The 12,831-nt window shown below is 35.3% G+C and overlaps 1 protein-coding gene and 1 long non-coding RNA gene across 3 annotated transcripts; both read right to left on the bottom strand.

Annotated features, from left to right (window-relative positions):
- Positions 1-1,447: 1,447 nt before the first annotated feature.
- LOC118437789 lies at positions 1,448-6,330 on the bottom strand. 2 transcript variants are annotated; one of them, XR_004836356.1, is made up of 8 exons: positions 6,016-6,330; positions 4,900-5,092; positions 4,704-4,830; positions 3,193-3,404; positions 3,001-3,121; positions 2,410-2,616; positions 2,187-2,278; positions 1,448-2,104 (listed from the first exon to the last, which is right to left on the bottom strand). It is a non-coding gene; the product is annotated as an uncharacterized LOC118437789 (long non-coding RNA). The 2 variants fall into 2 exon arrangements; XR_004836355.1 differs by lacking the exon at positions 6,016-6,330 and having other exon boundaries at positions 2,187-2,616; positions 4,900-5,186.
- A 2,130-nt stretch (positions 6,331-8,460) lies between these two features.
- On the bottom strand, positions 8,461-12,760 carry LOC118437851. The gene is made up of 2 exons (XM_035857238.1): positions 10,556-12,760; positions 8,461-10,474 (listed from the first exon to the last, which is right to left on the bottom strand). Exon 2 carries the CDS (start codon positions 10,448-10,450, stop codon positions 8,555-8,557), a length of 1,896 nt encoding a protein of 631 aa, XP_035713131.1. The 5' UTR covers positions 10,451-10,474; positions 10,556-12,760; the 3' UTR covers positions 8,461-8,554.
- Positions 12,761-12,831: the final 71 nt, after the last annotated feature.

The following is a 12,831-nucleotide window of genomic DNA, read 5'->3' as shown; positions in this document are numbered from 1 at the left end:
TTAAAAAAAATATGCATACACGAATGAATTAATAAGTATTTTATTCAATTTTTTGAAGTATATATTAATTAAATCAATGAATATCCATTTAGTTCATTTAATGAGAGAATGAATGCTTGCTTTTTTTAAAATTCACCTTTCCTCCTACATAAGCTGAACGCAAAGTAAGAAATCCGTACAATAAGTAATGCGGTTTGGTAAAATGAATAATGCATATGAACAATGAATACTTATGTAAGTAGTTGAATATTGAATGAATATTCTTTTAATTTTAAATGAACGAATGATTTTTTCCAAATTTTTAAATTAATGAATTTTGAATGAAGAAAATTTCTTGAACATGTATGATTCTCATCAGGGTTCGGAAAACCCCAGGGTTTTAATCAAAAATTATAAAACCCATGGGTTTTAATGGGTTTTACCATGTTAATTGGGTTTTATTTGGGTTTTAATGGGTTTTATTGGGTTTTATTGGGTTTAAATGGGTTTTAATGGGTTTTATTGGGTTTTATTGGGTTTAAATGGGTTTTAATGGGTTTTATTAGTTTTAAGTAATAACTTAACAAAAATAATTAGGAATTTGTATCTATTCGGAAATTATTTTTGTTTTATAACACTTGAAATCTGTGATGCTAAAGGATGGAGTCAATTGTTGATTTGTTCCGAATTTTCATACATTAGAATAGTAATAAAATAAACTGCTTAAGAATGAATTGAGATAACGTCTTCTAACGTATAGGAGATGTATTTAACTTTTAGAATGTAGTTTTAAGGTAAAACTCAATTAAAACCCAATAAAACCCATTAAAACCCAAATAAAACCCACTTAACATGGTAAAACCCAGTGGGTTTTATTCATTTACAACCCATTAAAACCCATTAAAACCCAATAAAACCCAACCCATTAAAACCCAGGTCGGAATACCCTGATTCTCATAAATTGTAACATAGGACATAATTATTCCAAATTTTAATTAAATTTAGATAAGAAATGTACACAGCACTTATACAGGGTGGTTTAAATGTCAGGTTACAATGGAAAGGTTTTCAATGGGAAAACTTCGCAAATCTCCATTAGTTACCAAAATTTTGCTACTGAAATGCAATATAAGAATTTTATCATCAGTATTCCATAAGTTTTGATAAAAGTTAATAATAACCTCAACCCTAAATCCGGAACTAATGGAAATTAAATTTTTCCAATTAAAAAATTTTAGTTTAGGGGGGAGAGTTTTATTGGGTTTTTTTAGGTTTTACTAATTTATCGGAAATTTTGGCAATTTTAATGAATTTTTTTATTAATACTACCGAAAATTTTTACCAAGAAAATTGACGAAACAATTTTACCACTTTACCAATTTTTTACCATAATTAAAATGCTGCTAGCTTTAAAAAATGTACACAAAAATTACCAAGCAAAATTTACCATTTTTTTTTACCGATTTACCAAATCTTTTGAGCGAAATTAGTTTTACCAATTACCGAAAAAAATTACCAACAAAAATTTACATTGTAACCTGACATTTAAACCACTCTGTTTTTTTCATGAAACGTTTTAAATTGAAGTATTTAATATTTTATAAAAGTACGCCTGATTCCCTCTCCATAGGAAAACTACTGATATTATTAAACAACTTCAAACTCCAGCTTCTCAAGAAAACCATAATTCAAAGGGAGATTATCCTCGTCCCTTCGTTTAATTTCTATTTCAACACCAAATTCTGTCGTGCATGGTGTATCGACAAAGTCTCCATAATTTGAAACTATTTTAACATATCCGTCCACGTGGCGCGTATGCATTTCATTCGAACTATATCTTGATTGGAACTGATTGGCTCGAACTTGGTACTTGATCTGACGGGAAAGTGAGACGGTAAGTTTGACCTCCGCATCAATTTGGTACGGAGGGTTGAGAAAAATACGTATAAAATCCACGTCCTCATTTCTGGCATGATTAAGTATGGATGCAGGTTCGTCTTGAACAGTGGCGGTGATATCAACTTTGATCAAATGGTAGCAATAATAATCAATTGACCCACACTGGGCAAAAATCGCTTTGGGGATAGAAATAGACTTGAGCAATACTTTCTCGTTGGTACGAATCCTATAAGTGATTATTGAAAAATATTGAAACATTTGACGTATTCTCTAAAAAGTGGAGGAATACTTGTTATTTTTTAACTGACATGATAGTTTCCGAGGAAGGTCCATGATAAATCGTTTGTCTGTTGCCTCCTGTAACGTTTCTAGTGAGTAGGACTCCCGAACCACTGAGATTCTTGTATTGGCGAGGGTATGAAACGAGTTTTCCAGTTGGGGGCATATTTCCAGGATAGCAAGGATTTTTTTAGTTTTTAAATTTATGTCGATTATTTTTTAACGGGTATCTACGAATTTTAACTTGGCTACCTGTCACCTGGCGGAGATAGGAAAAATGTCATTAGGTCGAGGGTGTCACCCATTTCGAGAAGATTCTTTGGCTTAACCGTTAATACAAATTGGGTAGGATCCATTAACGGAAATCGGATGTAATTCAGCGGTTTGGATAGACATTTCCGGAGATGTTCGCAGTTTCCGGGATCCAGAGATTGTCTGGTGCATTCGGCTAGGCCCCAGCTACATATTTATTTTGAGATATGTATTCATTATAGATAATTAGCGTAATATTAATACCCTCAAAATAAAAATGAGTAAAATTTACTCAAAGTTGAGTAAAATTTACTCAAAGTTGAGTAAAATTTACTCAAAGTTGAGCAAAATTTACTCAAAGTTGAGTTAAAAAAGAGGAGGACACAACCAAAAGGAAAATCTACTCAACAATTGGTAAAAATTGGCCAAAGTTGTCAACGGGTACGTAAATTTTGCAAATTGTTGAACAAGTTTTACCTTTCGGTTGTGTCGTCCTCTTTTTTTTACTCAAACTTGAGTAAATTTTAGTTATTTTTATTTAGAGTGTAGCCTGTAGGTATGGATTAATTAGGTAATTATGCATCCTCTCACCGGTACACGGCTTCAAAGACTTCCAGCTCGTCCTTCACAATGAGAGAATCCTGTTGAATAATTTCGATCAAACAGTCGTAGCGTGGAAAATTCGCTGGATGGCAAAACCTTTCGTGCATTTCTGTGATTCGTGGGAAAATAAATACTTAAGAATAATTTTGCCAAATTTGCATTTGACAAGGCCATTCTTACTTGCAAATGAATTTGAGAGTTGACTGGATAAATTCGCTGTGAGCGCATTCCATTCCACTTTGAAATAAAGAAAGTACATTTTCCAAGGTCAAGTCGTCCTTCAGGACGGCGGCACAAGCGTCTCTTAAACCGTTTACTTGATAATCCGTCGCTAATTTCATTAGTTGCAGTGCATCGCCCATTTGTACCTCAGACTTTCCGGTGTATAAAAACTGGAGTAAGGTAAAAAAAACCGTTAGCTCAAATATTTAACTTGACATACACTCTTAGAAACGGGGCACACTGGTCTGGATTAGCTTATTTTCGTGCCAAAACCTGTATCTTTCGAACAATCGAGTTTTTTTCTAATTCTGCTTTTGGAAATTGAAGTATAAAGTTTCAAGGAATGAAAATTATGCAACATTTATTGAAAACCACCCCCTCTTGGGGTTCGGTCAAAGGCCAATAATTATTTTCTCACGTTACACCATCAAGTGGGGTGTCATTAGAAAGGTCTCATCTAACTCTATATAACTCTGACTAACATTGGAACATTATCGGCATACCCACGGCCAGGGGGTGTGGTCAAAATAAAAATTTGAAAATTTTGTTTCGATGCATTGGGAGACGTAATTTTATCAAATAACAATATTGGGTTATTTTATTAACTATTTCTGTCCTCTGACATCATTAATAGTGAAAATAGACCCAAAAGTAAAAACTTCGTTATGACTCCTCAAGGGGCCACCGCTTTATAAAATTCCCCTCACCGTAATAAATTTTTTAGAGGGGTTTGTTTTGCAATGCTCCCTTCCCCAAACAGTGTTTAACATATTTGGAAATAATTGTTTTATTTGGAACACTCTAAAATTTCACACATAGCTATGATGACAGCACTCTAGATATTTTTCATATGCAATTTTCCTTAACATAAACTCAAATTTCTTTTGATATGTGCGATGGTTGCAGCAGGTTGCAGCAGTTTTAGTAGATGAGATATGGGGGATTAATAATGTATTCACGGTTTCTCGAAACACCACAGGACTAGACAGGATTTTCAACTTGAAGTTTTCCCCATTTAGCCCAATGTTATAACCCAAGTTTAGGCATACGCCACGCCATACCCACTTGAACTATTCAAATGAAACTTTCCACAATTGAACATCTATGTCAAAGGTACTGAACAGGATAATTTGTTTTCGAATCGGTGAGAATAGGTTTTGGCCAAGAAATTAAATATTCCAGACCACCGTGCGGGGTTACGATCATAACCAAAAAGTAAACGTGTGTGACTCTACCGCCGTGGTTATGAATTTGTCATTGAGTGGTTACAATTGTCCCCAACTAATTATGAAGTTTCACCGACTTATTATTAAATTGTTACCAGAGCTAATAAATTTATAACCAGTTGGTGGCAAATTCATTGCCACGTCGATAGAGTCACACACGTTTACTTTTTGGTTATATGTAATGGTAACCCTATTTCTAAGAGTGTACACTTTTGTCTCTTTTTCATGTTTAATAATTTTTACCTTGAGCAGCAACCTGAAAACGTGACTGTCCACATTTTCAATGATTAGTTCGCCCAAGGTCGCCGTAAGTAATCTTGTCATTCAGGACGGGAGAGCCGGCCTGAAGAAATATTTTGTGGACGGGAATCTGCCAAAAAATGTGTGTGAAATAGAAATAAGAAATCGCCAAGTTAAATTATATAGGTAATAAACGCACTTTTAACCCTTCTGGGCGGAGGTGGAGAATCAAATCATGCTGGAACCCTGTTTCGAGGAGATTCAATACTCGATCTTCATGATTTCCGGTCCAATCCCAGTTTGGTGGTTGGAACCCGTTGGAACAAATACTGCCATTTTTAACACTACCCGATTTGATGGCTGCGTGAGTCATATTCCAGTTTTGTGTAAAACTAAATACAGATAGATAGAATTTTACTGGTAATACATTTCCCACCAAAATTTTTCATGTTTGTATACGTCTATGAAGAAAAATTATTGAAAGAGGTGCACTCTCAGAAACCCGGTAACTAACTAAGTTATTACCAGCCGGAGTATCTACATATGTGAGTCTACCGCAAAGTAATTAATTTTTGTTATTGAGTGGTAGAAAATTAGTTACCAAACTGGTAATAACCCCGGTCGCGAAATTTAAAAATATTACCAGTTGGTAACTAATTTTATACCACTCAATAATAAATAAATTACCATTCGGTATAGAGTTACATAGATACTCCGCCTGGTAATAACTTAGTTACCGGGTTTCTTAGAGTGTATAACCAAAAGCGGAGATGATGCGAACATTAAAAGGAGACCCCTGTCCGCCATACCATAAGCCTTCCAGGTAAAAATGGACTCTCGTTTTGATGTTCACACTATAGAATTGTACTCCTTGTTTTCAACTTTCCATGAACCCAAAAGAGCTTTAGGGCGAGCAAGTCGACGTCAAAAGAAGGCGTCCAGGCACGACGTCCAAGAATTATGTTAGCTGAGCAGCCGAATTATCCTATTATGTAACACCCGTTTATTTTATTTTGGCGTTGAAGTCATTCAACTATCCAAATTCTTGGCACGAATTGAATAATTTGAACGCCAAAATCAAATAAACGGGTGTTAAATAATAGGATAATTCGGCTGCTCAGCTAACATAATTCTTGGACGTCGTGCCTGGACGCCTTCTTTTGACGTCGACTTGCTCGCCCTAAAGCTCTTTTGGGTTCATGGAAAGTTGAAAACGAGGAGTACATACATATGAAAAGTATATGAGAAGGGTGTAATATATGCATGTCTGTTTGTGCGAAAAAATAAGCTAGCAAGTAAATAAATATGTACTCACCCCAGTGGACGAAAACAAATTAAAGTTTTTTTGAGCTAATTATTCCTCGTTGCTAATTATGCACACAGTTTACTTTTGGATACGCGAAAAGGTGGCTTTCTTGCTGCACGAAATAAATAAAGCACGCTGCAGACATGTAATTTTATGAAGAGAGTGTAAGAACGACTAAAATGGGAAGACAATAATTTAAGTCTATCCTCCTTTTACATATAAATAGGAGTGTCTTGGGTTGAATATTCAGAAAATTTCCAGATTCATCAGTATCCACAACATAAAATGTTAGTTTCCTGTAGGGTTGCCGCGGGTAGCAAAAATGCTACCCGTTACCCGCAGCACAACTACCCGTACCCGCACGGGTACCCGTGCGGGTACCCGTTACCCGCTACCCGTTATGAGAATTAAGTTAAAACCTAACCCACCTTCAAAATAAATTTGATTTAATTAATTATTTGCTCACTTGGGTTGATACATATGTAGTTTGGGATAATGCTATGCCAGTAACGAATGCCATAATTTGCTATGGAAATGTCACCAGTTGTTTCTGAAACCAAACTTTCTGACTTACAATGGAACGTTTTCAAACTACATCGGGGTTTCTTAGCGAAGTATGTCAAAAAATCAAGCCAAAAATTAGGAATTATCACTTATATTTCCGTTGAATAGCCCGTTTAAAGAAAACTATTGGGGTCAGAGTTAAAAGTCCACCGTGGTTTTCGTCCAATGGAGGAAAATGATGCAGAACATTGACTTAAAAATTGAACTTTGCCGCAAATATTTTTCTTCACAGTGGACATTCAACGGAAGTATCATGCGATTCCTAATTTTTGACTTGACTTTTTGATATACAGGCTAGACAATCTTGGCGTAGCTGGAAAAGAGGTTCAATTCATAGCTTGATTTTTTGAAATTTTGATTTAAATGAGGTTTTTATTATCTTTAAAGTTGTCTGCAAATAAAATTTTTGCCTTCAATCGGATTCAGGTTTTTCACCTTCAAAGCACAAATTAAAATCGCACCAGTCTTACATAAATATATACAAATACAAGTCACATTATTACTGATATTTTAGAGCAGGCAAATTATGCTTGAGAAACAATCATTTCGCTGAATTTTCGGGATGTGAAAAGTATTTGAGGCTGCCGTTGGCTTCTGTGGCTTCCGAAAACACATCCTCGCTATAAACGCTTGTTGCTCGCAAATGGCAAATTTTGAAATAGATAAATAATAAATTGGCGGTTTTGCTGGTAAATGGACTAATTTGCTGCTAACTTTCCTTATGAACTGATTTATGTCGAAAATTAACCAAAAACTGAACTACCCGTTACCCTTGCGGGTAGTTCTCGCTACCCGCAGATAACGGGTACCCGCAAGAATCGTGCGGGTATGCGGGTAACGGGTACCCGACCCGTTACCCGCGGCAACCCTAGTTTCCTGCCAGCCATATAAATATAGATAGGTCTACAGTTCCCAAAAAGGGTTAACATAATAATGGGCATTGTTTGGTTGAGGTATGACTGAGGGTGGCACAGGCAAGGGTTTAAGTGTACTAAATAAACTCTATTTCAGTATGGAACCTGAGTTGGCGTATTTAGAATGAAAAATAATAACTGACAAGGCCAAAGTTCAGTTTAAGATATTAATAAAATTTTATAATCGTTGTGAGTCTTGCGACTGGGGTTGATAATTTTAGAAATGTGACTTCATCGTAAAATAACTGCTTGGCGACCTCCATACTAAATTTTAGTTGGATTAAATGATTACGAAATAACGAAGGTACCTGCACTTCAAAAATTATCAGGGTTCATTTCATATTCTACAGTTATAAACCACTTACACGTCAACCTTATGTTTTTCTTTTTTTAGGTGGAGAAAATTTCAAGTGTACTTACATAAACCGGATTATGTAATTGTTGTTATGGTGGCGACGGATAAATATAAGTATGTCCAGACAGAAAAAATGGGTAAATAGTTCTCACTCCAGCTAAAAAGATTGAACTTCTTGGGATGCTGATGGAATTTAGGAATCTCAAAAACTCTGAACTCCGAAGAACCCAAACCTTTTTAAGGATTAAATTTTTAAATTAAATCCAAATCCGAGTTTTCTTTTTAACAAAGTTCAGCTTTCTAAAATAATGCGTACCAGTTTATCACTGTGCAAACATAATTTATTTTTAGCCCGGCTTATAAGCAGTGGTGGAACTATACATTTAGGCTGGCACAGGTTCGCTTGCCCCTTACTTACAATGTGATGGTGTGAAGTGTAACCCTCCGATTTGGTTGAAATTTTGAAATTATGTGGTTCATGTTAACCAACGTTTATTCTGGCAGTTTGTGCAAAAAAACTCATTAACAGATAGACAGACGGACAAGAGGAATTCAATAGCTCTCATGTTCCGCAGGACGAGCTAATAATGGACAATAAAGAAGTCATGACAGAACTACATATTATATATTTATTTATTTATTTGTAGCAGATATGTAAACGTAACTATGACTAAATTACTTTAATTACTGAAACTCATAAATCTACAAGGTAGGTTTATATCCTAAGTGGGATCACAATGAGCTCAAATTGATTGTTCATCATTACCGGTTTTATAATGGACATTAATTTTTGTCCACAGCAGCTGACTAATGTGACATCTTTAGCATCGTTATCAATTTCGAGCAATTCCCCGCAACTAACGTTTATTAGTTTTACATTACTTCCAGCTATACGAATCGAGCCACCAAAACAATCAGTAATTTCCCCCGAGCCCCCGTTAATAATCATTCCCCAATCATTTGTTATTCTCGAATAATCTGAGCAATTAATATCCTCGACCTTAAAATCTGATCCGTAAACTACCAATCCAATATATCTTTGAGGTTTGTTCCACAAAGAAGATGTGTCCAAGGATGCTTTGGTTAGTTTGACCTTAGAAATGTGAGCTTTTGAACCATTGACAATAATTCCTTGTATAACATTTGACAAAGTTATATCTGAAATTTTGGTATCACTGGAACCGTAACCAATGAAAATTCCTATGCTTCTAACGTTGTCCATCAGGATTTTAGTGATTGTGTTGTTCTGTCCTGTGACATATATTCCTCCATAAGACTCAGAAATTGCTAAGGTTTCGAGTTTATTATCATCCCCGGCAACCATTAACATATATTCAGCTTCACCGTTGCTAAACTCAACATCTTTAATTACATTTCTGGACCCATCTAACCGAAGACAATATTTAGCTTTATATTTGGCAACACTTATCTTTATATTACTAATGCTTATCTCATCACCGTAGATATTTAAAGACATGGCATCACCAAATTTTAACAGCGATCTACTTCCTTGGCCAATAATGCTTATTTTATCCTCCAACAAACTAAACCTGCCTGTATATACTGCTTCGTTTAATCTAATCACACAACCATGCACTGCATTATCCAGTGCCAATTTAAGCTGGGTGTTAGTTCTGACAACGAATTCTTTGCTGGAATTTAAAATACAATCCCATAGAAACTTACAACCTTGATCCTCAATTATCTTAGACAAATTATCATTCCAAGGAGAAAAATCTATTTCTTCCAATCCAATTCTCTCTTCCACCGTTCTTCTAGACATACTGATTATTATGTTTCGAATCCCAATCATAATAACGTGATCCTCAACTAATTCCTCTTTCTTATCATATACTAGTTTATCAAAATCAATATTTCTCTTATCTCCTAGTAATTGAACCACTTCCCAAATAATTAAGCCCAGGGAATAAATGTCTGCTGCGTAGCTATAATTTCCATGACGAACCTCTGGCGCCATGTAGCTCCTGGTTCCCACTCCGGTCGTAAGCAATCCTCCAGTGTTGGATTCCTCAGAATGAATTTTTCGAGAATGTCCAAAATCACCGATTTTTACCGGTAATTGATAACGTCCTTTGGAGAACATAATGTTTTCTGGTTTTAAATCTCGATGAATAATTTTATTATCGTGTAAGTATTTGAGGCCGGTTATCAGATTTTGGACCATGGTGTTTTGTCTGATCTGGATGTGCAAGTCGTTTCCATTAAGGCTTTCATTTAGCCATTTTCTAAGAGTTTGTCCACACAATTCCATCTTGATACGGATTGATTGTATGCTGTAACCTTTCGTTTTTTTGGTAATTGTTGATTTTAGGGTTTTAATTTGTTCAGTTTTTGGTAGGTTGTGGAAAATTTCTTCGATATCTTGGCGGTAGAGCCTTTCTTCTTCCATATCAATTATCTGTACAATATTTGCATGTTTTTCTAATCCTTTGGTTACCGTATATTCACGAAGAAGCTTAACACGCTCATCGTTGTCATTAGGGAAAATAAATTTGACTGCAGATTCAGCTTCACACGAAAGAATTGATTTTAGTACAATGCCAAAAGCTCCCTGTCCAAGGAGTGAAGTATAAATTGGGCTGTCCGCCATAGTTCAATTCAAGGTGATTAAATGCTGGAAGATAATAACAGTTTTATAATCTTATCATAATTTATAAAATTGAAGTATAATCTAAAACAATTGGTAAATACTTACTTGATTACCAATTTTAAAGTCAATAATTGCAAGCCAGAAAAGAGCTCAATATTATTTAATTGCTAAAATGAAAGATTTCACGTTTTCTGTAAATTTGTGCGATCGATATTGCACATCACGGGCATCGGACGTCTCTGCCAACTAATCATACCGTATCAACATTTTGTTGGGACGAGTCATTGACTTGTTACTATCACCTTGTTATCTCCATTTTCACAATTGCAATGGAACCAATTCAATGTGCTGTTGGGTATCAGTCACGATATATGTATGTACACTCTTAGAAATGAGGTTACGATTATAACCAAAAAGTAAACGTGTGTAACTTCACCGCCGTGGTTATAAATTTGTAATCGAGTTGTTACAATTCTCACGGACTAATTATAAAGTTTCACCGACTTGGTATTAAATTGTCATCAGAGCTAATAAATTTATAACCAGTTGGTGATAAATTCATAACCATGGCGGTAGAGTCATGCATATGCGTTTACTTTTTGGTTATAATAGTAACCCCATTTCTAAGATTGTATGTGGACACATGGCACACAAGTAAGCAATACTTACTCAAATTATTGTCAAAATAATGGGCAGTTTTATAGCTTACCCACGATCAGTTAAAGTTTATGTAGTTTAAGGTCTGTATTCGGAAGGAAATATTAATGCCCCTTAAATTTCTGCTTCCACGCATTGATCGTTGTTTTGTTTAAGTATGTTCGTATAATTTTGGTACATAAAGCAATCCAGCAAATTTGTAGCAGAACATGCTAAATTCTTTGCACACAATAAATCTCACATTTTATATCGATCTTATTATGTACCTAATATTTGATATGTTTACGATAAGTTCCAAAGTATGTACATAGTTGGGATATTTGTATTCAAACAGATGTGTATTTGTGTACCTGTATATGCAGACATAGAAATCAATACATTTTATCTTTCGGAGCTAAAATATGTATACGGTTAATAATTTTTGACCATTTGAAACTTCGAAAAATGAGTTTGCTAGCATAATTGCCGTCAGGAATTCTGAATTTCAGCACTATTACTTAGGCTATTACCCTCTCACATACATGGAATTAATAAATATTAATTCATTTATGGAACTTTGACTAGATGTGTTTCTCGTTACTGATACAAATTAAGAATTAATACAGAGGGTGGTCCAAGAAGCTGTATAAATATTCCATAATTTTTCTAACCCGCAGGCGGAACTTTATGGGTTCGAAACTTGCTGGGTGTGATGGTCCTTGTTCTTATCTTTAAGAATATATCGCTTTTTACCCGATAAAAAAACTTCCAGGAACTTTTCTACGGTGTTTTTCTTCCACTGATTATTTTAGACGTTCCAAAGTATGTGAAAATTCGTAAATAGTCAAATGTAAAAATTGTCATTCCACGAAGAAACATCCGAAATAATCCAATCGGTCAATGTCTGATAACCAACCTGATGTGTCTTGATTTTTTACGAATGCAGAACCAAAATTATCGTTGTCCGTTTTTGCGCACTGGTGAGATTTCTCCGCAGTAAGCGGAAAAAAGTTTGATTTCTCTCAATGCGTCGACCCACTGTAGGTCATGTTTGTTATAATATTTCCTAAATCAGTTTTAATGGTTCTCTGGATAGTTGATTTATTGCAATCTAACCATTGGACCGTGCTGCATTGGGATAAGGAATCTTGGTGGTTGGTTAAGTCAGATAAACCAAATTTTCAGCTTTTTCGGGCGTTTAGCATTGCGTTGTTTCTCAGTGGTAACAATGATATTAGACCCTTGGATTTACCTTGCATATGTCTACCAGGTACCACTCTATAAATTAATTGCAAATTCATTCCATGGCAACATACTTTAAGCTCTTTTTATAACGTTTCCCGTGAAAAATCGACTGGAACAGCCCTTCACTAGTACATACCTGTCCTTCACCTGATCACCGTCGGAGCACTTTTGAAATTAGGTTTACAAAAAAAATCACAAAACTATTTTCTGAGTTGCTCTCCACGATTTGGGCTTCAAATTGGAATTTTATTATCCCGGCTTTGAACTGGGGTGGCTTAAACTTTTATACAGCTTCTTGGACCACCCTGTACTACTCTGACGTAGCCGAGTAAGCTATATGTAAGAGCTATTCACCGCTAAATTGTAAGATCCCACAATTCTTGTGAATTTACCCCGTTTCTGTTGTGCATCATGGGCAACGACCTGCGCTGTCTGGTTATCATTATCCAGATTATTTGCTGGAGCGACTCGACGAGTCATTGACTAGTTAAATTATATTC

This window comes from Folsomia candida, unplaced genomic scaffold (assembly GCF_002217175.1).
Source record: "Folsomia candida strain VU population unplaced genomic scaffold, ASM221717v1 Fcan01_Sc016, whole genome shotgun sequence".
NCBI classification, from domain to species: domain Eukaryota; kingdom Metazoa; phylum Arthropoda; class Collembola; order Entomobryomorpha; family Isotomidae; genus Folsomia; species Folsomia candida.
Note: the sequence above shows the minus strand (reverse complement) of the source record. Positions and strands in the feature narration are given on the sequence as shown.